General features: G+C 37.0%; 1 protein-coding gene across 5 annotated transcripts in view; it reads left to right on the top strand.

Annotated features, from left to right (window-relative positions):
• LOC134744977 (transcription factor collier) overlaps positions 1–25,224 on the top strand; it is a 73,650-nt gene that overhangs the window by 22,583 nt on the left and 25,843 nt on the right. For all 5 annotated transcript variants that reach the window (XM_063678930.1, XM_063678928.1, XM_063678927.1 and 2 more), the window contains exons 6-7: positions 3,363–3,436; positions 6,279–6,347. In XM_063678930.1, the coding sequence (XP_063535000.1) occupies positions 3,363–3,436; positions 6,279–6,347 (143 nt within the window). The remainder of the gene's footprint in view (positions 1–3,362; positions 3,437–6,278; positions 6,348–25,224) is intronic.

Genomic DNA, 25,224 nt, shown 5'->3' with positions numbered 1-25,224 from the left:
CAAGTAGAAACTATGTATGTAGATAGTAATTTTAAACTAACACGGGACTGAATCGCGTAAAAACTTACGCTTATTATTGGCATGACGTTTCGAACGTGACGTTACGTTCGTGGTCACAGGCAGACTGGCGAGGCATTGTATCATTATATTCGACTGACTACTATTGACTAATTACTTAATCCATATACTCCAATTGTGTAGTTTTACACCCAATGGTAAAGAGTGGCTCCTACTAATTAATGTGAGACTGTAACCCCAAGCAGGTTATACCTAAACCTACTTAGTCCTGGCCATATATAGGTTAAGAAAAAATTGGACATGTTTGTCAGGATTTTAGATTATTTGTCTCCCATTTCTAAAACAAAACTGCGACAATATGACAAATGTAAATAAGTCTTACTAGCATCGCGCAGAAGCATAATATAATATTGTCTTCAATTTAAAAGTCTCGGTGCGTTGTCGTTCATGTAAATCACGCTCCACGTTGTTTGGTGCACACTACGTCTTGCCGCTGCCTCAGTTTTTATTTCTTGTTTGTCCATAAATTGAGAACAACGTTGCATCCAGGCAAATAAAAGTTTATTTTTGAACATTTCAAAAATATATGGCGGTGCGCGCCAATGTTGTCTTTGTCTACATGTCGTGCCGTTTACTAGTTTTCTTAGTTGGGCAACGAAAGACATCTAGGTGACACTTAGTTGTGTTTGCCGAATCGCATGGCTAATTCACTATCACTAGTTGGAACAATATACACAATTATGATAGTCTTGCAGCACTTTGTTAATTACATCTGCCTTAGATCTGTATGCAAACAAGGAATGCATTGATAATCGTAAACAATGGTGCGTAAATGGTGCGTTAGACGAGGGATGACAACAAGGAGTACCTAATCATTAGGCATTTTTTATTCATTATTAGCCCCTATATTCAATATCTATCTAATCTTAAAATCATAGTCTGCATTTATGGCCAGACTAGGTATCTACTTATAGTCTATCCACAAAATACATAAAAAAAATCTATAATCGCATGTAGATATATTGCAGGCATTAAGTATATTTAATAATAAACTAATCTTATTGTTCTCTCATTTATGAATGTGCATAATAATTAATATTGAATACCCTCCAGAACAGTAGCGGGCACCAGTGTCCATTTTTTTTAAATCCCCCCAAATTCCCCAGAGATTGAATCCCATGCGACGGGTATGCCCAGCGCGGCATCCCACAGGAGTTGAGGGAATCAACTTGAAACGGTACAACTATGCCACTGGTTTCATTTATATTGCGGCACTGACGTGGTCTTAGTTAGCGGACACTTCGCGACAATACTCTAAGGAGTATGTTTATTACTAACTTTAAAAAAAAAACAAATAGGTATTTGAATAACTTTTTATAAAACGCGAACCTTTTTGATATAACTGACTTCGAGTTTGAAATCTATTTTAAACTTGATTATTGTCTCTTATTAAAATGTGTCATAAAGACTAATATTATATTGTAGCTGTCATTATACTAAATTAAATTTACTTAAATTTAATATATATGCAAAACCATGTCAACTGTTGACATGACATGGTGGTTGTGTTGACATGGTTTTGCAACAACGTCTCGGGTTTTAAAGACGTATTTAAATCCAATACCAGTTCTATTTAAATCTAAACGCATTATGATTCCAATCGTACCTCATCTGCCGCGCACCTGATGCCCCCTAACCTTAAGTCCGACCCCTAATGCTAGCTATGCTTAAATACTTTTTTCTGACCCTTGAACACCTATTATAAGACCCTACGAGTACAAAATCCTACGAAATCCCTACACAAAAGACTAATACCCCGTCATTTCATATTCAATTAAATATTTTGTTGGACGAAAAAATCATGTTTTGGATTTAGGGTGTTATATCATGGTAATGGTGGTGGTATTAGGGATGGATTACTAAACTGTAACTAGTCGACTCAGAGGCAGTGGCATCTTCACAAGTTAGGGCAGCACGTTGAAGTAATTATTCTTATAAAACATGTATACGTTAAATTATTATTATGTCTAAAATTGTACTGTCTCCATTAGTACTATGTACAAATTTCTTAGTCTCCTTTCTCTCTTTTTACGTAGGTTTTAAAATTTTGAAGTAAAATACCTATATTAGTAAAATATTGAACCTTATTAGTATTTACCTAAGTTACAGAACTTCAACAATATCCTACCTAATTTAAAATGACAAGAATAGTATCGAGTTAAGAAGAAGTGTCCTTCGCATAATATCTTCCGTCAATGTAGATATAGACACAAAAAGAAATAGACGAATGTGTTGTTTCATATAAAACTGACATTAAGACGGTTGGTGTTTACGTCTTTATAAAAATGGCTTGATTTGCGACTTAATACCCATCGGGTTAAAGTTCCTTTTCTTATGGCACGACTAAAATGGTTTATGTGAAAGATAAATAGTGTGCTAGCCCTGCGGGGCAGCTCAACCCTAAAAATAACATTGCACATTTGGTCCATATCGTGTAGGTCGGATTAGCTCCCTAACGCACTGATTAGATATTAATGTGCCAGCGCAGTGGGGCGCCCTGAACTACTGGTATGCTACTCGACTCAATTATGGGTAAAATTTCAAGTGCAACTGGTTGAAGACTTCTTAATTTGTGATAAGAGATTCACCAATCAGTCATACAGAGAGTCTTGACGGAGATTGTGTTTGTGTCAGTCAAATTCTCGCTTGAATGCTTTACATAAACAACTTTTTAGATTCTCTAATAAATTTCTGATAATTTTGATTACTTATATTAATTACCCTGTTGTTAAGAACATTGACGTTGCTTTCGAATATAACTATTTTGCATAATTCGTAAAAATGTTCAAATTATTAATTTCTATCTACCACATAACTTTACCGATATTTACTAGTTTTCTGTTTAACCTGTGTGGTATTACACATTTTCAAGCAGTACATACAAGTTTGCATACTAACACGTATTTAAATTGGTAATTACCTGCTGATTGTATAGTATACAAATTTCGTTCAACAAATGTTTTATATTGGACACATTTGTGTGGTCAAATTTAAAAAATATTTATTTAGATTTTATTTAGTGAAATAAATAGGTATTTTATTAGACTTGGGTATAAAGTAGCGGGCGCATGTTTATCCGGCTCGTAGATAACGCCACGCGATTATGCGGAAGGGGTACATAAATTAGCAAAAATAATAACTTAATGAAGATGAAAAATCTTATCTTGCCGCTGATTTTTAATTAGTTTACTCATTCGAGCGTGAAGAAGTACCTACTATTTTCCACAGATCATATTTTTTTACTTAACAAAATCCGAATTAAACATAAATTTTCTTTGTTACAGCCAATAGTGTATGAAGGTCAGGACAAAAACCCCGAAATGTGCAGAGTTCTACTAACACACGAAGTTATGTGCAGGTAAGAACCTCCCCAAATTGTTAATTCCGATTATCTATGTGTTCAAACATTCTGAAGGAAAAAACTTCAGTTCGTAGAACTGTCATAACGTTCATTTGTCATAAACTTTGTATTTTCTGCGTGTCATCATTCTTACTAACTCGCTATTGATGCCACACATCAAGCATTTTACTATATCAACAATGCATAAGGCAGTGTTGATACTGCATTGATGGATTGTTTTTTGTTATGCATTTAACTACTGCTTAAAACAAAATGTAACGAAACAATAAGTGGTAGCGACCCAACTTAAATAAAAATTAACAAATCCTAACACCGAGAACTAACTTCAAGTTCTAAATCCTAAACTTCACCAAAACAGCGAAGTGAGAGTCCTCATTAATTTAACCATTTGTTCGCGGTTGTTTTTCCGGTCATAGGCTTTAATTTTTATCTCTTACCTTGAGTATGCGAGTCGAATCCTCACGCGAACTAGAATAAGCGTGCTGTGCTATTACACATAATTAGCAACGGATCCTAGGTCACACTTACACTAGTTCGCGTAAGCGTTGTGCTAGGTAAGCATAGGGAATTTGCGGCCGGCATTGCGTCTCGCCGTTGAAACGACGTGTGCGTGGAATAGTAGCGTATCGACACAAAGCTGCATCATCTGTGTGAGCAATTAAAATTTTATTCCACCTTAGACGCAATATCGCGCACTCTTTCTGCGAGATATGTGCGTCCCGTCTGCACGTCTTCAGGGGAGGAGTCTCGGGGGAGTCTGTCCTTTCAATGTCTTTGCCCTTCGCGTCAAGGAGGCCCGGTAGGGCGCGCAATGTACACAACGCAAACATTGTGTGGAGTAGGCTTCTGGACATTTGTTTTTTTTTGTATATCCAGGTTCTGTAATGGCTTATTGATGCATATATTTCAATAGAGTCTGTATGGAAAGAGAAGAGTCGCGGAATGTATGGGGCCCAATACATTCCACGACTCTTCTCTTTCCAAACAGACTCTACATATTTTTCTACTGACAAAGTGGGTTTGCCAGACTATATGTAAACATGTTGTTGCCTATGTAGTTTACTTATTTATAAGTGTCTTGAAACTAACGATCTATGGATTTTAGGAATCTGAAAATAAATTATTTTTATTTAATACACAATGGCACATTGGTGTACCTATCTAAATACTGTTTAAGTATTTACTATGTAAATGTAATTAGTTTTTATGAATAAATGTCACAACCGGTCATAAACTTTTAATAACGGAATAGAAATACGTAATGGAATAATAATGACACATAATCATTTTAGTTTGAAAGTATATGTATATATAATTTTCTATTTGTCATTGAATCACACAAACTGTGATGTACCAATTGTGTTCTTACCATTACATTAATATTTCTCCTTACAACGCCGAAAAATAAGGTGTTAAGTTGGCCCATTTATTTTAACATGTTTTGACATGACATGACACAAGACATGACTATTTCGTTAGTTTGACTTTTAGTTTTGTATAGTTCTTTACGCTTTTATCCAGCAACGGTTGCGAGAACTTTCGGATCCCTAAAATCTCTATCAAACAGCATTTGCACGGGATTTTATTTAATTTAAAGGCCACGTAACCTTTTCACTCGCAACACATTATACTGGGAGCACTATAAACGATACGGAACCCTTCGGCACAAATATTATTGATTTTCTTCCCTTCGAGCACAACTGCAAAGACGGAAAAGTCGATGAAGATTAAAGTTTGTGCAACAATACCTATGTAGAAATAGTACATTTTACAACTAGTGTGAAAAAAATGTCTTTTTACCACTAGTACCGAGGTATCTTGCTACGAGCTGAAAGCGAGTGGCAAGACTCGGTACGAGTGGTAAAAAGACATTTCACACGTGTTGTAAACGACGTTTTTTAATACAATTGCGAAAAAATAATAAATTAATATATCATTAGTAGAATCATACCACCAAACCAAACCAAAACCAAAAGTACCTATACAGCTAAGATACGCGAGCTGCCGCAGCCCGCGATACCTTCATACTCGTGCGCGCCCCGGCCGCGGCCGCCGCGGGCCCGGCGCGGGTTGGTCAACGACACCTCCTCATAACTCATGAGGCCCTGGTACCTGCTCCGCGCTAAATTCAATTTTAACTGCGTTTCGAAAGTATAGTTTGGAACTAAAAAGTAAAAAGCACTAGTTCGAGAAATTGAGCTTCTCGCACGCTACGCAGTCACAAAAAGTACCACTTTTTGAGCAACTGTATTAAAAAATAATAAATACGAGCTAGCTGATTATGTTATGCGCCAGAGATTAATAACAAAAACTTTTGACACATTTCAACAAACAAATAATACAATATTAAAATATATATTCCCTAGATGGAATAACAATCAAACATACGTTAGATAATGAATTATTAAATTCATATTTTAATAAAATGTTTTCTTATAAGGTAAGGTGAGGTAACACTATCACTTGTACGGAATTCTCATATTGTTTGTCTTACCCCGAGCAAAATAAACTATGCTAGTCTTACCCCACCTTACCTTGTTAGATGCAAAATCAAAAATTCTGAAACATGTTTTGATACTGATAGATTTTATACGTACATTTATGATTTTATCTTAACACAAACAATTTATTGTTAACATTGCCACGCTGCCCAATGAGTAGGTACTAGGTATTATTCATGTGATTTTATGATTATTATGATAAGGATGGAGGATGAAATTCAAATGTTAATACTATATGCCAATCACATACTAGATTTACCGGAATTGTACGTATGCATAGTTAAACACTTTTAACCTCAACTAACTGAAGATGTTTTAAAATCTACGTTTTATTTCAGTCGGTGTTGTGACAAGAAGAGTTGCGGCAACAGAAACGAAACCCCTTCAGATCCTGTTATTATAGATAGGTAAGTGATAGCAAACTTTATACCGGCCATTTTAACAAAGATGTTTGTATCAAAAAGGTTAATTATGTAGGCAAATGTGTAAGTTCAGGATGATACTAATGCCTTAACAATTTTAAAGGAAAGCTTATTATAATTTGGAACTCACCCGCCAACCATCGGTGCAATAACACATTAATAAGCCTAGGTACTCCATCGCCCACACTGTTAACTGACAGTTCGTAAACCTTATTACAAAAGCCATAAGATCCACCGATGGACAATTAAGAGTGTTGCTGTTTGCATATTCCCAATACAAACCACTAAATTAAAACCACAACGTCATATAAGTATTTATCATTTTACTTCTTTAAATTACAAAACGAAAGGTGTGAAATTAGACGTGTACAGAAATGTTAATCAATCTCAAAACTCAGGCAAATGCATTTCCCCGATTCGGTAACTGTGTTCGGTTCGCTTTGCACTTTGGCTATTTTTGTTGCCTCGAAGTCTGCGGGGCAAAAGTTTACCTTCATTACACCACTCAATCATGATTTGAGAACAATGAAATGTAGGTACGTATCTCATTTGCCGCTTATTTGCGAATCTCTGAAATTTAAAACAAACTGAGGAAGTATTAAAAAAAAACGAATGTATTTATAAATGTTGCTGTATATTTTTCACGTCACTATATTATGATGTCACTAAATTTTGTATTGAATCGTAAAAGAGCCTTTGAGGCCTACTTGCAGAATAAATTTTAGATTATTGTGATGTTATTTGCCAACGCATTAGTTTACCTCTATGCCAAATTAAATAAGCAGTGAATATAGCTACGAAAATTATAGATAGCATTAATACAATGGTTGAAACCTAATTTTTATTACAAGCAGGCCATTTTGAGCACGCCGTTCGCTTACCTACTTCTGCGGCTGGCTCCATATTTGATCAAAATCAAATTCAGAAAACACCGCTAAAATACGCCCTTTAATTAGCTGCCGAAATAAAAACAAAAGCCGCCTAAAATACCCCAACGCGCTCACGCTGTGTCATTCATAAATTTGAATTTCGAATGTTTAGATTAATGCCCACGAGTTACTCAGACTGACAAATATCGAAATTTCAATGGAATTGAACTATTGGTAGGTGCTGTCGGGACGTGCCTTTAGTTTTGGTCCTTTTTCGGGAATTCAATAGAGATAGGCGTCTCCCGATCGTACGTCGTTCGATATTCAAAATGTAGGGTTGCGAAAATGAATAAGTAAATGTAGAGGAAATTGATCGCAGAAAAATGTTCAAACTTGTACCTTTACACTAACCCGGGGTTAACCGGTTAAACCTCGAGTTACCATGGTTACCAGTACAATTTGACACTGGGTTAACGGTTGAACCGCTTGTAATTGTATACCTTTTAATTGATTTCCACAGTCATGTCCTATTAGATGTCGAACAATCTTAGTTAAAAACATGTTTACTAAAATATTAAAATATTGTAAACATTGGAAACTTGTAAGTAGTTTTTATTGCTGCCAATAAAATCTATAGTCATTTTAATTTTCATGTAAGAAAAATATTTACATAAATGGTATTTACATCGGGACAGCCCTGCCGATCCGTTGGTTTTTGTAATTCGCTCCATTCAAATTTTTCCTACCTTTGGAAACAAAAAAACGAGCGGCGGCCTTTGTGCGCGAACTTTCCTTTGCTTTTCGGCGAGGCATGAAGTTGATCGTGGAAATTTCCTAACAGCTAATAAACTTGATTCAACGTTTGATGTAAATTAAACTGCGGTTCAAACGTGTGAGATTACAATCAATTTTTTTTCGTTGAATATGTATTGGAATCGCTGACGGTGACGGTGACGTGGCTTTCACGTTGTTTACGTGGGAGTTCTTCACTGCAATGCTTACGCTAGTTTGCATTAATTGAATGACAATTGCGAGGTACTATCACGGTCAGAAGCCACTAATGTACCCCTGTATAATCCATCAGGCCGCGCCCTGTACACTCGCGTACTAAATGTGATAATTGAAATTGTGTAATTGCGTGCGAAACGCCGCGCCGAATTCATTACAGTCGTGTTTTTCGCAATTTGCTGCTATCATCCTCCTTTTTTATACGCCGCGCCGGCGACATGATACTTTTTGATGGTTTAATTATTTTATGCATGCGTCATAACCCAATGGTTTTAGTAAATTAAATTGTACTGCTGCTACTAAATTATATGAAAAACATGGTCATTACAAGTTATTGTCTCTTAATTTGAGTTAGTATAATGTTACAATTACTACCTTATAACATTGAAAAAACAATCACATATTACACGTTAAAACAAATCCTGAAAAAAACTTCCCCACAGGGATAGGTATACAACGGGCGTCCGTCATGAATCCAAAATTTGATACACGCCGGACGCGCGAAACAAAACAGTTTAACAGAAGCGTTCGGGTATCGATAACACGGTATAATTGACGTAACTGTAAAAGCGGCTAACAATCCAGAACCCTTCGAATCAGCAGCAATTTGTTAAGTGGATTTTTGGCCGAGACACGCGCGGCTCGTTGCGCCTCTGTACACAATTTCATTATCTCTACTCGCGCCCGCGGCCGACTACTATTAACTTATGCGATGCTGTATTTCAGTTGTGTAATTTTTTTCCAATTTGTATTTGTTTGGTGAAAAATGTTACCGCTTTTTAAAGGCAAGATTATTTTTTGGTTACGTGTTTTCTTTCACTAGTTTTTATTTTATGTTTTATTTATCTGGCTGTCACTGTAAAAAAAAAGTGTGCGTGTAATCTTTACGCGCGATTGAAGTAAAACTTCTTTGACGATGACGTTTATCGCTATGTTGGCACTTTGACGTGTGTCCTATTGTGCGTTACTTCCGTCAGAAAAAAATCTGAGTTAGTGAGTGGTGAGTGGTGAGACGCGCCTAAAGAAGTTTTATTTCAAAAATATGAGCTCAGCCACTCACTTCTCACTTGTCCTGCTCCTTGAACTGAAAAAAGTGCAGGCAAATCGACTTGTTCATTACGGTAATTTTAATGACAATTGCGTGTTCAAGGGGTTTGGATTACATTAAAAGATGGACCTTCAAAATCAATTCGCAGCCACGCAACCGTCCCCCAGGCAATCACTTAAGAATTTTATGAAGCGTAATGATTAAGATGTTTCTGTTTGACTGTAAAACGAGGGGACTGGTACTAAACCGAATTGTTGTGTTTAACATATTGTGACTGGAATAGCTATTAAAGGATTAAAAGGATTGCATGCTTTATAGTGAGTCAATCATACCTAGATTGATGGGGTTGATGGGAACTTAGTCTACAATCGTTTTTTGTTTGTTTAATTTCCGAGCACTTTTTATTGATATTGGTATTTGTTAAGAGGAAAGGGGCAATCGATTCTCCATACAAACGTAGTTCTCATTTTCCTCCTTATATATTGACTTTAAGGAAAACATTTTTAGAGAATTTTATGTATTTTAGTCAGAGATATGCTCGACAGTAAATTTGTTTTAGTTTTTTAATTATTATAAAAGTTAGGAGCGAAAAACAGGTTTCCTACAAATTTTTAAATGGTTATTTATTTATTTATTTTATTTATTTATTCAGAGCCCACTGTGTCCCACTGCTGGGCAAAGGCCTCCCCCCTCTTTTTCCACTCGTCTCTGTTTAATGCTATATCTGGCCAGCCTGTCTAGAAGGAGTCCAAGTTATCCCGCCATCGCCGACGAGGTCTGCCGGATCCCCGGTTAGACTCGTGGGGCTCCCATGGTTAACTTGGCCCACAAGTCATCCGGCATTCCGCAGACATGACCAGCCCAGTCCCATTTCAACTTGGCCGCTTTCCGAGCTACGTCTATTATTTGAGTCTTAGAGCGCAGCGTGGTGTTTCGGACTCGATCCCTTAATTTTACACCTAATATGCTACGCTCCATAGCTCTCTGGCAAACCCCGAGTTTGGACTTCTGAGTTTCCGTCAAAGACCAGGTCTGAGCACCGTAGGTGAGAACTGGAAGTACGCACATGTCCATAAGCCTACGCTTGAGTGACAGAGGTAGGTCTCCCTTCATCAGGTGTTTCATTGACCAATAGCTCTTCCAGGCGTTTTCGGTGCGTCTTTCGTCCTGTTGCGCCTGGAATGAGACTATTTGGCCAAGATAAAGGTATTCTTGGACATATGGTTATGACATTTAAATGTTATGGTTATTGAAATTGAAAATCTTTATTTTAGGCCTGCCGGCCTATATATATTAGTTGAATATATAAATCGTGAAATAAAAAAAATTAATTTAAATTACATTAAAATTATAAATAAATTAACTTCAATTCAATTAAATTAGATTAAAATTATTCATCAATTCATTTCAATTGTTACATTAAAAATGATAAATCAATTCAATTCAATTACATTAAAAATATAAATTAAATTATACACATATTGACATATTGCCAAACCGATTTGAATAATAAACGGTCGGGCATGGGTATGATTAATACATAAAATTGTGTTAAAATATTTTCAATAATGTTAATATCCAGAGAGAAAAATGGGGACTACGTTTGTATGGAAAGGCGGTTTCGGGACGGTCGTCCCCTTTCGTTTTAATAAATATAAATATTGAGGATTTCTGAGGATGACGTTACAACAACCTTGCAACTAACAACACTTCATACTGTGAAAGCATAATGGGCATAAGCTAATAGACTTGCTACATGCATACGTTTATTAGGTAGGTACAGTCAGCAAAACGATTAGCTTAGCAACCTATGCACCGAATAAATTCAAAAGATTTGGGACATGAAAATAAAGGTGTTAACCTATTCTGAAGCCTTTGTTATGTTTGATGCGAAAATAAAATTCTTAACATTTCTAGAGGTCGCGGCTAAAGGGACAAACATGGCTCGACATATGGCTGACATCTATATTACAATGGGATCTTTACACCCTATTTCGGGAGCAACAAAATCAATTTCCAATTCGATATGACCCTCCTGTGCCTGGTATTCGATAGAATTGAAATCGTTCATTTTAGTTTTATATGTAAGTAGTTGAAAATGTTACTTTATGATGTTAGTCCTCACAATACCATAGGTTATGGTTATACTAGGAGGGGCTATTAGGCTGCATCTATGAATTTTATCAAAATCCATTAATTGTAATTTTTAAGTACCTACTTAACAATTTTCCGCAGGGGGTTATTGGTTTCGGGCAATGGACCATTAGTGAGTAACGGAGACAGTCTAAGGAGTCTACTGTTTAAAGTTTAATTCTCGTTCACGGCTATAAAAATGACGAACGGTCTCTTAACAATAACACCACTAAAGTTTAATCCGATCCTGTTTAGCGTTAACTACCAATTTGCATTGATCTAAAAATGAAATATAGATACTGAAACTCTTTTAAATAAAACGCTTGCTATTTTGCAGAAGCTCGCTTCTTTGCCTGCAGTTTTCCGGTAATTTTCGGTCCCGCGAACGGCGCTGCCGAGAATCACGGCTATTATATTATCTCATTAGATACGCCCGCCGCCGCTGCGCCTTTTCGCCAAATAAATTCTTTTCTAAGGGGCCGATTTCTCCATTAGGTTATTTTTACATAGAAGAAGCGCGTTTAAAATGTTTGCGGTTTTAAGATGGGGATGAAGTGAGTCAAAGTTAAGAATGTCTCTCCTGACCTTTAAAATGATGCGTTTTGTGAATCTCTTGACACTTTCTAAATTATTCTTATTATAATTATATTCTACTACCCTACTCTAGATGCCAAACATTTGGTAAATTTTAATGAGAATTTTGTGTACAAAACAGTACAAAAGTCATTTAGTAAATGGCATTTATCGTACCCTAAAAAGATCGCCACAATAATGATTTTTCTGATTTAATTATCAAATAATGATATGAACTAAGTCTCGCAATCAAAGAAAGCAAATTCGATTTTCATAGTGTAATAAATTTTCAGTGTTAACGTATAACAAGAACAATAAATTCGTATTACAAATAGTTTGCAGCAAGTTTGTTGGTGCGCGACCCGGTGCAGTTACACGGTAAAGTTTCGATAAGTTCATAGTCGCTTTATTAATAGCTTTGGGTTTCTATTCGTAGAAAAGGCTTTTAATATACATCTGTATTTTTTTCTACAAGGAAAAGATTTTACATTGTGTTGACTTTATTATAAGTTAGGTACTATTACTAAATAATTAAAATAAATGAACAGTAAAGAAATGTAAATAGGACTTACAACACAAATACACTATCAAAATATCGTAAAGACAAATCACAAATTCCGTATAAAAAGCGGGACGCAAAGTAATTCGGCACACTTACAACGTAATGTAAACCACAAAAAGAATACTGGTCCCAAAAGCTTACCCTGGGGAACGCCCGCGCGCTCGCCGGCCCGATACAGACGCGACGGCGGTGATTAGGCTTCTTATCCACGAGATAGCGACAGAAACTGTGTAAGACTTAACAACTATGACCGTTTTCTTATTCCCTCCAACCAAGCATTTTCTTGCCGCCGACTCGACTTATCTAATGCTCGACTTAAAATTCTTATATCTGTAACTTTTAGTATTTATAAATTTTGTTTTAAGAGCTGCATATTTAAGGCACCAGAAATCTGACCGTAGATCAATAAATCAGAGCGGTAGTAATGAGACGTCTCATTGCTGATTTATATCGGCGGAGGTACTCAACCCTCTGATTTTTCTACTCGATAAGTCCGGGTGACGATCGTAAATTGAAATATGATAAAGTCGCAGTAATAAGCCCTGGTAATCATATCGACCCTCGCTGCACGAAGCGCTCCATTGACGAAGCAAAATGTAATGCTAATATTCCTAATGTATTTCATTTAAGAGCCCGGTATCGATTTTAGTCGCGAAAATTTAAAATTGATAGATTTAGTCGGTGAAATTGTACACCTTTTGTTATGTAATAGAAATAACAAGTACTAGTTTCTATTAGCACGTCTTCTCATCTTGCCGTTTTACATATCATTTTATTTTAAAACAGACTAACTAAATTAGTAATGATATTTTTTCTGATGGACGTTTAAGTAAGCGCGCGTGAAGCACTGATTTTGTTGATCTTATTTGTAAATTTCGTAAAGTTTGGACTGCTAAAAATTGTAATTTTGTATTACACATATCCGTACACCTTTAATACACTACATTTTTGTTATTATGACTTTGAAATAGTGTAAATGAAAGTTAGACGAAATCAATTTTCTCCAGAAATTACTTCAAAACAAATGACGATTTCTCTGAAAATCGACTTAATTTCAACGTAATTTTGATACTACCACCATAATTTTTTGATGAATTTTTAAAAACTGCCCCTTCTCGTCTACCGGTGACGCACGCTCGCGACCTCATTATTAAAAGGCAAGACGTGCTAATAGAAACCAATACTTGTTATTTAGATATAACGTATTGTATAGGCTATTTGACTAATTTTTGAAAATGGTTTTAATTTATTGTTTATGACTTAATAATTACACTACATTGATATTTCCGTGATATTTCCTGTATTAAATATAAAAAAACAATGTTAAAGTTTATTTATTTTGAACGCGCCTTAAACGCCGTTTTTGCAAAGGGGCTAATCACGTGACACGTGTGACGTCACGCGCAAGTAAACTCAGTCAATGACCTTAGTTAATCTTATGGTTTATGTGCATTGAATTCATTATTTCACTGTAAAATGGTATATAAATGGTGTATAGTGCCGCAATGTTTAAGTACGCCTATAAAAAATCCAGACAAATCGTTTGTTTTCATTTCAACGAATCCCAAAAAAAGAAAAATGTGTTCAAAACTAGCGCGAAGAGACCCAAAGAGCATTTTAGCGCATATAAATGTTTTTATGTGTGAAGACCACTTCGATGTAAGTAATATTTAACTGTAAATAAATATGGTAATTAAAGCAGCGGATTTTGTTATTTAACGAAACAAGATCTAGGTATTTAATGTATTACTACATAACCTCATAACATAGCTCTTTCAGCATTAGTAGGTAGTTAGTAGCATACTTTTTCTTTCAAACTAAAGTGCAGAATGGAGATATTATTCTCGTCATCGTATTCTATATATATATATATATATATATCTTCGTCGTATTCGTATCATCGAAATCGAAATGTTCTTAAAATAAACAATTTCTGCGTATACTCACACAGCTGTTTTTACATTTCTAAGTTCCGCAGCATAGTAATCCGAATTATCTTTAAAGAAAAGTGCAACCATTAATGCGTCTGTCTGGTAAGTTGCGCTATCAGCTTTCACATATTTCGGCTCCATTTTGAGATTCTTATGAATATTTTGCTACTAGATACACGGATAAATCGGAATATATCAGAAAACTGTGGAACAATAACTAAAATTAACTAAATACAAATAAAACAGTTAAAACACTCAAGGCAATCAAGAATTTTTACCCGCGTGTGACGTCATCCGAGCGTTGACCAATCACAGAGCGTTCACGTCCCTGATGAAATTTCAAAAAATATTAAATTTTCTTTCGTTTATTTTCCAAAAAATAAACATAATTTACATTCAAATATAGTGAAATATACTTTATTAGTTTATTATCTTTCAGGATGACAGCAATTCGTTATATATTTTTAATGTTGTCAAATACCCTATTGTATCGTAGTTCGGGCGATTTTCCGCAACTCGACGACTGGCGCCTATTTTGCGTGACATGGGGGTGGGCTAGTCCTGCCAGCCCAGCTCCTCGAGGAAACCTATCAAACCTTTGATGTTGAGTAGGACCTCGGGGAGGTCTCTCGGGGATCCGAGATGTTTTGCCCTGTATGGGGCCACTCCGCTGCACTCCATAACCACGAGAGAGGCTGTTTCTTCTGTCCCCATGCATCCTCTGCATAGGGGACTGTCTGTGACACCTGTTATAAAAAGATGTTTGTTAAATAGTCCATGACCTGTTATGACACTGGTTACCATGCTCAGTCGGGTCTTTCCTAATTGAAGGAGCACGCTTGTGAGCTTTCCGTTGATGCCAGGCATGGCTTGTTTGGCCTGTCTGCATCCAGTCTGGTTTAGCCAATGTTCTGTGTGTAGTTTCCCTGTACGTGCCAGCAGCATTGAGCGTACCTTGCTAAACGGTATCGGGAGGATCGGTTCTGGGTCAATCGCTCCCGCACTCGATCCTTGCCTGGCAAGCTCGTCGGCAGCATCGTTACCCCGGGATCCGCTGTGTCCTTTGATCCATTGTAGGGTGATCTTATTGTTATGACATACCTCCATTAGTCGTTCGTGGCATTCGTGTATAAGTTTGCATGTGACTATATGGCTTTTTAGAGCCATCAAGACTGCTCTACTGTCGGAGAGTATACGGATGGAGGATCCTACTACCTTCCTTGCAGTGATGGCAGCCGCCGCGTTTATGATGCCCATGCACTCAGCTTGGAATACCGAGTTATGGGCTCCTAGCGGAGTGGTGATTGACATGTTCAGGTCTTCTGAGAAGGTTCCAGAGCCCGATCCGCTGTCTGTTTTGGACCCATCAGTGAAGATTCTGAGCTCCCGAGGATTGAGTCCTTCGTAATTGTCGTCCTCGTATAACTGTATTTTGTATCTTTTGTCGAAGATAGCTTGTTTATGAATCCGATCCGTGCCCGAATTGAGCACTGGAAATTCGTCATATACCTTATCCAGGCAAGTTGTTTGAAGAGCTCCTATGATGTTGGACCATATATTAAGGGCTCGCAGCCTTACAGCTGAGAGAGAGAGAGAGATATTACGTAACAAAAGGTGTACAATTTCAACGACTAAATCTATCAGTTTTACATTTTTGCTCTAAAATCGTTACCGGTACCTTTCTTCACTCACTCCTCTAAAATAGGGAATCGGATATACTGTTTTTACAATCAATTTTTCACGGATATTTAAAATTCGGATAGTAGAAAGAATATAATTCATATATTATATAAAAAAGAAAAACTAGACACAGGTGTTTTAAATACTTAAACGTTTCATACCTAGGTTGTTTATTATATATTTTGAGTAAGAAGTTAATTTTGAATTAATAGAACTTTTTGACATTTCGAAGAAAGTTGTGGGCTTCTAAATTTTTTTTCTGTACTACTTTTTACACTCTTTGCGCCACTTGCACCATCCCACTAACCCGGGGTTAACCGGTTAAACCGTTAACCCAGTATCAAATTGTACTGGTAACCATGGTAACTCCAGGTTTAACCGGTGTCCTATAATATTCATTTATTTATTTATATATTATAGGTATTTGTCTTAGTATTAACAATACATTACAAATAATCTTTATTTCACACCAATAACTTCAGCATTATAAATTAAACTATGGTAGGTAATAGGCGGTCTATATAAAGAGCCATATATTCCAGACAACCTTGAAGTTGATACTTAGGTCTTAGTATTTTATCCTTATATTATCAGTACAGTACATAATGTATAGTTATATTTTAGTATGTATATTCTTTCCTTGAGTGACTTTACTCTCCTAGTTCCTTTTATAGCATCACCATGTTCAGCTCTTCTATCTCAATTCCGACCTCATTCCCGATTCCAATACGTGATTCGTCGGTTCGCAAATTATTCGGTGAAAATTCACCATCTCGTTAGAATGTGCGATCGGGGCGGCGAGCCGAGCCAACCGCTTGATAAATTGTCTGGAATAATAATGATGAATTGCAACTAGCCCGATCCTGGTGTTGATTCAAATCTATGGAGCAATTCTACTGCCCCTTATAATACGGACTTAAAAGAATGCGATCGCGCTCCGTTTAAGAAAGCTGGACTTATTGACTCTTTAGGAAATGATACCGTTCTTACAGGTATTTTAGTATAAAGTCATAATACATTTATGGCTTAATCCATTTATAGCATAATAAACTTAAACATGCATTAACTATAACGATGACAAAGAACATTTTTAATTAAGTATGCTTGTAATATACAACAGCAGTATTCACATTCGAGTACAAGTTCGGATGCCGTGCGCCATAACCAACGCAAGTGGTATATAAATAAACGGAAACACAAGCGGACCACGCTAATGCAATTTACAAAGCAGGCAATCACGAGAGCTAGCCACATTGTTGTAGAGTCGCCGTCAAAGAGCAAAGGAAGGAGCTCTGTCCCTTAATAATTAATTGGCGTTTAAACGCGCTGACGTCTTGAGCTCCGCAGGGGCTGCATATGCTCTTGTAGGTGTGTTCTGGAACATCTGCTAAATTCCTATTACGTTGCTGTTTGGTCGGGGAACGCTTTGGCTTTGCTAATGGGTGCGCGCATTATGGAGCACTGCATATTATTTAGCTCTGGAATATACAATAATAAACGCGTATTTCTAAAAACTGAACATATCTTTTAAAGAAGTTTTATTCACCTTTGACATTAGGTATGGCTTTTTTTGTGAGGACCCTCGTAAAAGTAATTTCTTACTTAATGGACAAAATAGTAATTTAAATGCAATTGCATTTATAAATCGCAATTAGAGGGACCTAAATTGAAGAAGATTGTAGACCATCAATCAAGCAAAAAGGCATGATTACATCCAAATCTAGATAACTAATTGAATGGGCCACTCGTATAAATTGAATTTAAGTGATGTTTTGCTTTTTGCGGTTAGATAATGATGATACCGTTGTCATTAAGTTAATGAATATGAAAATGAACTACTATGTTTTAAAAATAGAAACCGTTTTCATTTTATATCAAACATAAAACAATGGTGATCCTATTAAGAATACGCTGCTACTGTAAATTGTTAGAAATATTATTAAATTTAATTTATTTACATAACTTTAACTTCACTTCAGAGTTATGGAGAACTAGGGAGAGGCCTTTGCCCAGAAGTGGGACACTTAAATAGGCTAAGAAAAAAAATCTTCACTTGAATGCCATAAATAGGTACACACAAAATATGATGGTAATAAAATAAATTAATTAAAAAATTAAAAACACGACTGCGGAATTTTAAGCGAACTGAAAAGCTAAAAATAATTTTGATGTTAGTTACATAACTTTATGAATTTAAATTGGAATATAAATGTACACTTACGGTCATTTACTATAAATACAAAGGTTTATACACATTTATGATGTGACTGTACCTGTGTATTTTATTTTGATTGCAGTCGGGGGACCTTTTGAATGCGAAAATGCACTACATCAAGGTCCCCCGACTGCAATCAAAATAAAATACACAGGTACAGTCACATCATAAATGTGTATAAACCTTTGTATTTATAGTAAATGACCGTAAGTGTACATTTATATTCCAATTTAAATTCATAAAGTTATGTAACTAACATCAAAATTATTTTTAGCTTTTCAGTTCGCTTAAAATTCCGCAGTCGTGTTTTTAATTTTTTAATTAATTTATTTTATTTTATTCATTTTAGTGACAAAACGACCTAAAACTATGATTTATAAAAAATCCAGGCAATTTTTAAATATAGATATTAATTTTGACCTTTTAATTAGCTCAACGTTCCGGAATTGAAATACGGTCATCTTTTCTGTGGGCAATATGTTCACGGTTTGCGACATTTCACATCTTTATATTTACATAGGTACAGCTTTTAAGAAGTAGTACTTAGTAGTTTTGAATGTTTGAGGCTCAGGAGACTCATAAAGTTTTATAAATTCAATTTTAACTTAAATAGATTTTTATTAAGTAAATTATCTTTGACGCGACTTTGGTACGACCCATGCATGGCCTTCGGCAAAATAGCAGGTTGATAGAGTAAGACATAGATACGTCTGCAGCGATTTTGATTGACCAGACTGTGCAAGTATTATTTTAAATGGGAAATTTCTATGAAATTATAACGTATAACTTGCAAACTTGCTCAAGACGTCCAAGAGAGACCCGCTTCTATGAAAAGCCTAAAGCAAAGCTGCGGGAAGTTAGTGCTGAAACACAAAACCATTGTACAAATATCGAAATGCGTAGGACTTATAACTATGCAAAGGCCGAAGGCCGAGCTCCACGAGGTCCCACAGCTCGGTCTTTAAGCGCGCCTTCGTTATTAATTTAAGATACTAGGGCGAAGTTGCGGAAAACGCGCACTCCGGGTCTCCGGCCCTACGCGGAATTCAGACTTTGGCCTGTTATGAATTTAGACATTTGTACCTACTATCGTTCTGTGTCTGAACACCAAATTATTAAAGGCGCTCCTCTCTCGGACGCTTCGGGCCTTGTTTTATTTAGTCCTTAGATTAATACACACAGTCGACTTCATGTCGCGAGCTTTCTACATGTTAAATCAACATACTCTCTCTCTCTCTTTCACTCTCTTCTCTCCTGACCGATTTCGGCCACAGCGACTGCAAATTATGTCTAGGAGCGGGAACTGAGCTGGTCCGCCCGCTCGTGCGCCCTCATGTGACTGCAGTATCCAATTTTCGTCTGCAGTGCTCGTCCACACCGAGGTTTACAATCATGAAAATTCGTATAGTACTAAAGCTAATATGAAATGGAGTTAGTAGGTGCACGTGCAATGCACGAGTTCAAACAAAATCTGTTTTTTTTTTCTTTACAACCGGGTTAAATCAGTAGACAAGTACAAATTTATAAGCAATACGAATATCATCGTTTAAATCGAAGTTCACACAAATTTTAGGTTTCAAATATTTCAATAGCGCGATTTTAAAATGTTTGATTAGTTTAAAAATTTACACTATACCATTTTATATTTTTGTGTACTACGTATATTTTTATGATCAGCGGTAAAATTATTATGTGTATCTCCGTTTTAAAACTCTCGGGTCCTTCGATCCCGGTCATTTATAAGGCGTGCGTGGGGATATAGATCCAACACGTAGAGGCCGTTTGGAGAGATTTGATGTCATGTAGAACGTCATGTCATTTATTATTATTATTATTTGTATCTCTTTCGATATCACGGGCCTATAAATCCCGGTCTTTTGATAGGCTTGCGTGGGGATATAGATCCAACACGTAGAGGCCCCTTGGAGAGCTTTAATGTCATGTAGAACGCCTGCTGGAACCCGTTCACAGGCGCAACAATAGACACCCATGAACCGGTCGCAGCAGGCATTGGGACTATTGCAAAAAAAGTGAACAGTATACCAGTCTATGGATTGAAGTTTGGGTGGACAATGAGACTGGGCTATTGTAAAGAACTCCGGACACCTGCCATAACAATGTTAAAACACGTTATCGAGGCAGGTGGTGACTTGCCGCTGACTAGATGGGCCCCTGAAACTGCCGTCGTGAAGACGACCAGGAGCAACACCGGTGTGAGCGGCTCAGGGGTGTCGAGAGGTGTGCGCCGCTTTCTACCCAGTGGCTGTTAGCAGCCACTGTGCCAACTCGCGTCTTATGCATCTTTCACTTCCACCCCTGGAGCATATAGCTCTTACGACTCCCCTCTGGACGGCCAATGAAGGCAAGCCAGAGCTGAGAGTCCTGCGGGTCCCCTTGGGATCCACTCCGACCGACGAAGACACGCCGGAGACGGAGACCCTGACCGACTCTCTGGAGCACTCGGGTCCGTGGGGTCGTCACTCCCCAACAGCTCGCCACAAGCTTATTATTATTATTATTATTTGTATCTCCTTGGATATCACGGGCCTATAAATCCCGGTCTTTTGATAGGCTTGCGTGGGGATATAGATCCAACACGTAGAGGCCCCTTGGAGAGCTTTAATGTCATGTAGAACGCCTGCTGGAACCCGTTCACAGGCGCAACAATAGACACCCATGAACCGGTCGCAGCAGGCATTGGGACTATTGCAGAAAAAGTGAACAGTATACCGGTCTATGGATTGAAGTTTGGGTGGGCAATGAGACTGGGCTATTGTAAAGAACTCCGGACACCTGCCATAACAATGTTAATACACGTTATCGCGGCAGGTGGTGACTTGCCGCTGACTAGATGGGCCCCTGAAACTGCCGTCGTGAAGACGACCAGGAGCAACACCGGTGTGAGCGGCTCAGGGGTGTCGAGAGGTGTGCGCCGCTTTCTACCCAGTGACTGTTAACAGCCACTGTGCCAACTCGCGTCTTATGCATCTTTCACTTCCACCCCTGGAGTATATAGCTCTTACGACGCCCCTCTGGACGGCCAATGAAGGCAAGCCAGAGCTGAGAGTCCTGCGGGTCCCCTTGGGGTCCACTCCGACCGACGAAGACACGCCGGAGACGGAGACCCTGACCGACTCTCTGGAGCACTCGGGTCCGTGGGGTCGTCACTCCCCAACAGCTCGCCACAAGCTGCCCTGCGGGCTTATTATTATTATTATTATTATTTTTTATTGATAATGGGAAACAAACAGCGAAAGATGACACATATGGATAATTACACTTAAATACATACATAAGCCAAAACAGTTTCCACTACTGAAATTAGATAATTATGGTTGCTCAGTCAAGACTTGTTTGTACAATTCAATTAAACTATCTCTAGATCTAGTGCTAAAGAACTAAACAATGCGAATTTGAAACCACAAACGTGACATGCATTTTATTTAAGACGTCACTAAAAATAATATAGAAGGATTTAATTTCTTAACATATTTCAAAAATCCTTATTCTACCAAAGTAAGAATCAACTGCATATGTTGCATATGTCTTTTGAATCTTCTCTCAAAGTTCTTCATTTTGATACCCCACTCGATAAGTTTGCAAGATTTTTTTTTCCAAATGTCGTGCGTTATTGTGTATTACGTCCGCCATGTTGTTTTTATAATGACGTCACATAGCATATGTCACCCGGGATGACGTAAGGATTCCAATGATATATCATACATCTAAATCGGTTAAGGCATTCAGAAGTTATGGTGGAATAAAGAAACTCACATACATACAAACATGAACGCTGAAAACAATACACTCCTTTTTGGGCAGTCGTGTAAAAAGATTTGGTGACAAAGACGTTACAGTAAAAACTCTAAATTAAAATATGAAATTTTATTTAATATAGGACAATATGAAACCTAAAATATGAATTAACCTTATAAACACAAATAAAATACCGTATCCTATGAAATAGTGTACTTCTAAGTACTGGCGGATTCACAGTAACAATTTGTTTGCCATCCGACCCGCCTCACGCGAAGCCATCATAAAAGCGACAATTAACGTTAGTTTGTTTTACTGCCAACTGCTAGGTGTGTTTGTCTTCAAAGATGGCACGCATGAGTTCCGTTTAACTTTTACCAACATCAGAAATACCTTTATGAAGTACCCGAGAATCTGAAACAAATTTCCGCAAATGATTTTTTATCATAAACTGGAGAGAATAGAAATTTTGTCATTACATCCAATTTAAGCTTCGCCAATATGGCGGTATTAGAGTTGAAATTTTCAACGAACAGAAGCAAAGAGGGCGGATAATAAAACCCCGTCACTAATTAAATGGGCTCGAGACGTCCTCTTCTTAATAGATAGGTATGTCGCTAATTTGGAGTCATTTTGTCGAGGTCTACGCAATATCAGAATCCGAATTGGAATTTAATTATTTTCGGGAATATTATTTTTAAGCCGAGAATTAGGTTAGTTAAATTAAAATGAAGTAATGAAATTACTTGTTGAATATGAGACATTTAATTTGCTCGTTTAATATGAAATATTTAATAATAAATTCATCTATCTCGAATGAGAATGAGATTCAATGGAAAGTATACGTTTCAACTTTCTTTCGTAGAAAACCCGTTTTGGCATACATGTGCAGGGGTTGCCTTTGATGGCAGAGCGTCTTCGATTGTCGCTTGCAAATTCAATTTTCACTTTAAAATGCCACCTCGCATCACGTGGGGTGTACACCGTATATCGTAGAGCGGCAGTTACGCAAATTGACGGGAGAAGAAAACAGTAAATATAAGTTATATTATTATTTACATTTCTAATTTATTTACCTTTTACCTTGGTAGGTATCATTTTTATCTTAGTTCTGATAGCCGAATCTCTTTCGAATTCTAAGCATAGGTGTACTTTTCTCGTTGGCTTTACCTATAAAATGTATTGCTGAGACGAAGTGATAAGTTTCATTAGTCTAATAAGAACGAACACACCAACGAAAGGGATTGATATTATAAAATGTTACACTTTCCCCTTCTAAGTTACAGGACACTTTCGTACAGTACAACAATAAAATGTATCGATTTATTTCGATGTCAATACGGGACTGCAAAAGAAATTCGGTTAATACCAACGGGGGTATCTTAAATTGCATTGAGCTCCCATTAACGCCTTGTCAGATCGGATTTCGATTTATATTATTGATAAATGGAATGTGTTGGTTGGCTGCAGTAGAAAATGTATAAAATGAAAGTATCTACGTTATTACATTTAGATAAGTTAACAGCTACCTATTAAGTGAGGGTGAGTTTTGGTTGCGAATTTTATTTGAGATCTCTTGTTTAGCTTTCAAAATATGTATTGATACCTCGGGTATTGAACCTGAATTTCAAAAGATGATTATATTTGTCATATCTGGATTAGATAATCGTTCTGATATCACATGTACATTTAATTCTTTTCTCCCGCTTTGAGATTAAATTACACCGGAATAGGTAATTTCAACACAATTTGTAATGAAATTGTCTTGATGTTTCACGTGAATTTTAGCATTTACTAATTAATTAAGTAATTAGTTACTTAGAAGATTACTCAACAGTTTTCCTCTACACTAAAAACCTATAACGCACATACGTAGGTACAACCGTCAACGTTTGTTCTCGTTTGCCTTACAATTTCTCCCGTTGTCACGGCGGCTAATGAAAGAATTAGCTTTCATTACAACTGATACGTTCCTTAAAGAGATTCTCGAATGAAGACGAAGTGCCTTAGTAACCTTTCCGATGGAGGATCAATGAGGGAAGAGAGGTCGCCTATCTGTGATTAGTTTTTAGGGACCTGTAAAACGCTTTTTCAAATGTATTTACAGCGTTCTGTTGTTAAAAGGCAAATGTTTCGTTATAAGTATATAGATCTAAATTATGTCAAGTGTATTTATGTAAGAAATTCGCCTAACTGACTACCGCCCGTCTCATTTTGTGGATTTTTGAACTAAAGGCCTTTTGTCAAACCCTCTTCGGATACCGGCAGTAAGAATCTAAAAGCGTAGATACTTTCGAATTAAATGCATGATTCATTAAATCGTCTCGATCCCCCCTAAAATCGTCGAGGAACTCGCTCTGCTTAAATTAGTGTGGAATTCATTTTCTTTTTTTAATTCTTCTTCCAAATTCAAATAACCTTTTTTATTACACCGCATAAAAGGGTGGACCAGGACTCGGCCTCCGTGCGCTCTCAAACGCTAATTCCTTCTCGTTCCACGGATACTGATTGGACGATATATTTAACAATGCCACCGACACGCTTCTCTTCGAGAAAATACATCTTACGTATTTTTTTCTCGCACTGGGATTCCTTTATTTTCTTATTTTCTATTTGTATCCGGTACCAAAGGTTGGAAAAACAGGAAAGGTTTATACGTTAATGACACTAATAGCAATTAGGGGAAGGTCGTGTTTGGCTTGTACGGATGCGGTGTTTAGTTATTCGTCGTTTGGGGTATACAAGCATATTACAGGGCACCCAGCCCATGGAGGGTCTTAACGGGAGGTCGTTTGCTGCGCTGCCAGCCTTCTAAGATTAATGGCATTACGACAAGACCGTTTGTAACAGACAAACGTGACAAAAAACTGAGTTGTAATTAAGTTGATCGACTTTTATAGGGGTCGCATACTTTCAATTTTGCTAAGTAGATGAATTTTCAATCCCTAATATGACTATGACCTTTGCTTTGTGCATTGCAGTGACATTGGGCAGTGCGTTCAAATCACATCAGTAGTAGTTGCTGGTTTGAACTTGTGAATTGTTAAATAAATAAATATTAGGGGACATCTTACACAGATCAACCTA

Source organism: Cydia strobilella, chromosome 10, assembly GCF_947568885.1.
Source record: "Cydia strobilella chromosome 10, ilCydStro3.1, whole genome shotgun sequence".
Taxonomy (NCBI): Eukaryota; Metazoa; Arthropoda; class Insecta; order Lepidoptera; family Tortricidae; genus Cydia; species Cydia strobilella.
Note: the sequence above shows the minus strand (reverse complement) of the source record. Positions and strands in the feature narration are given on the sequence as shown.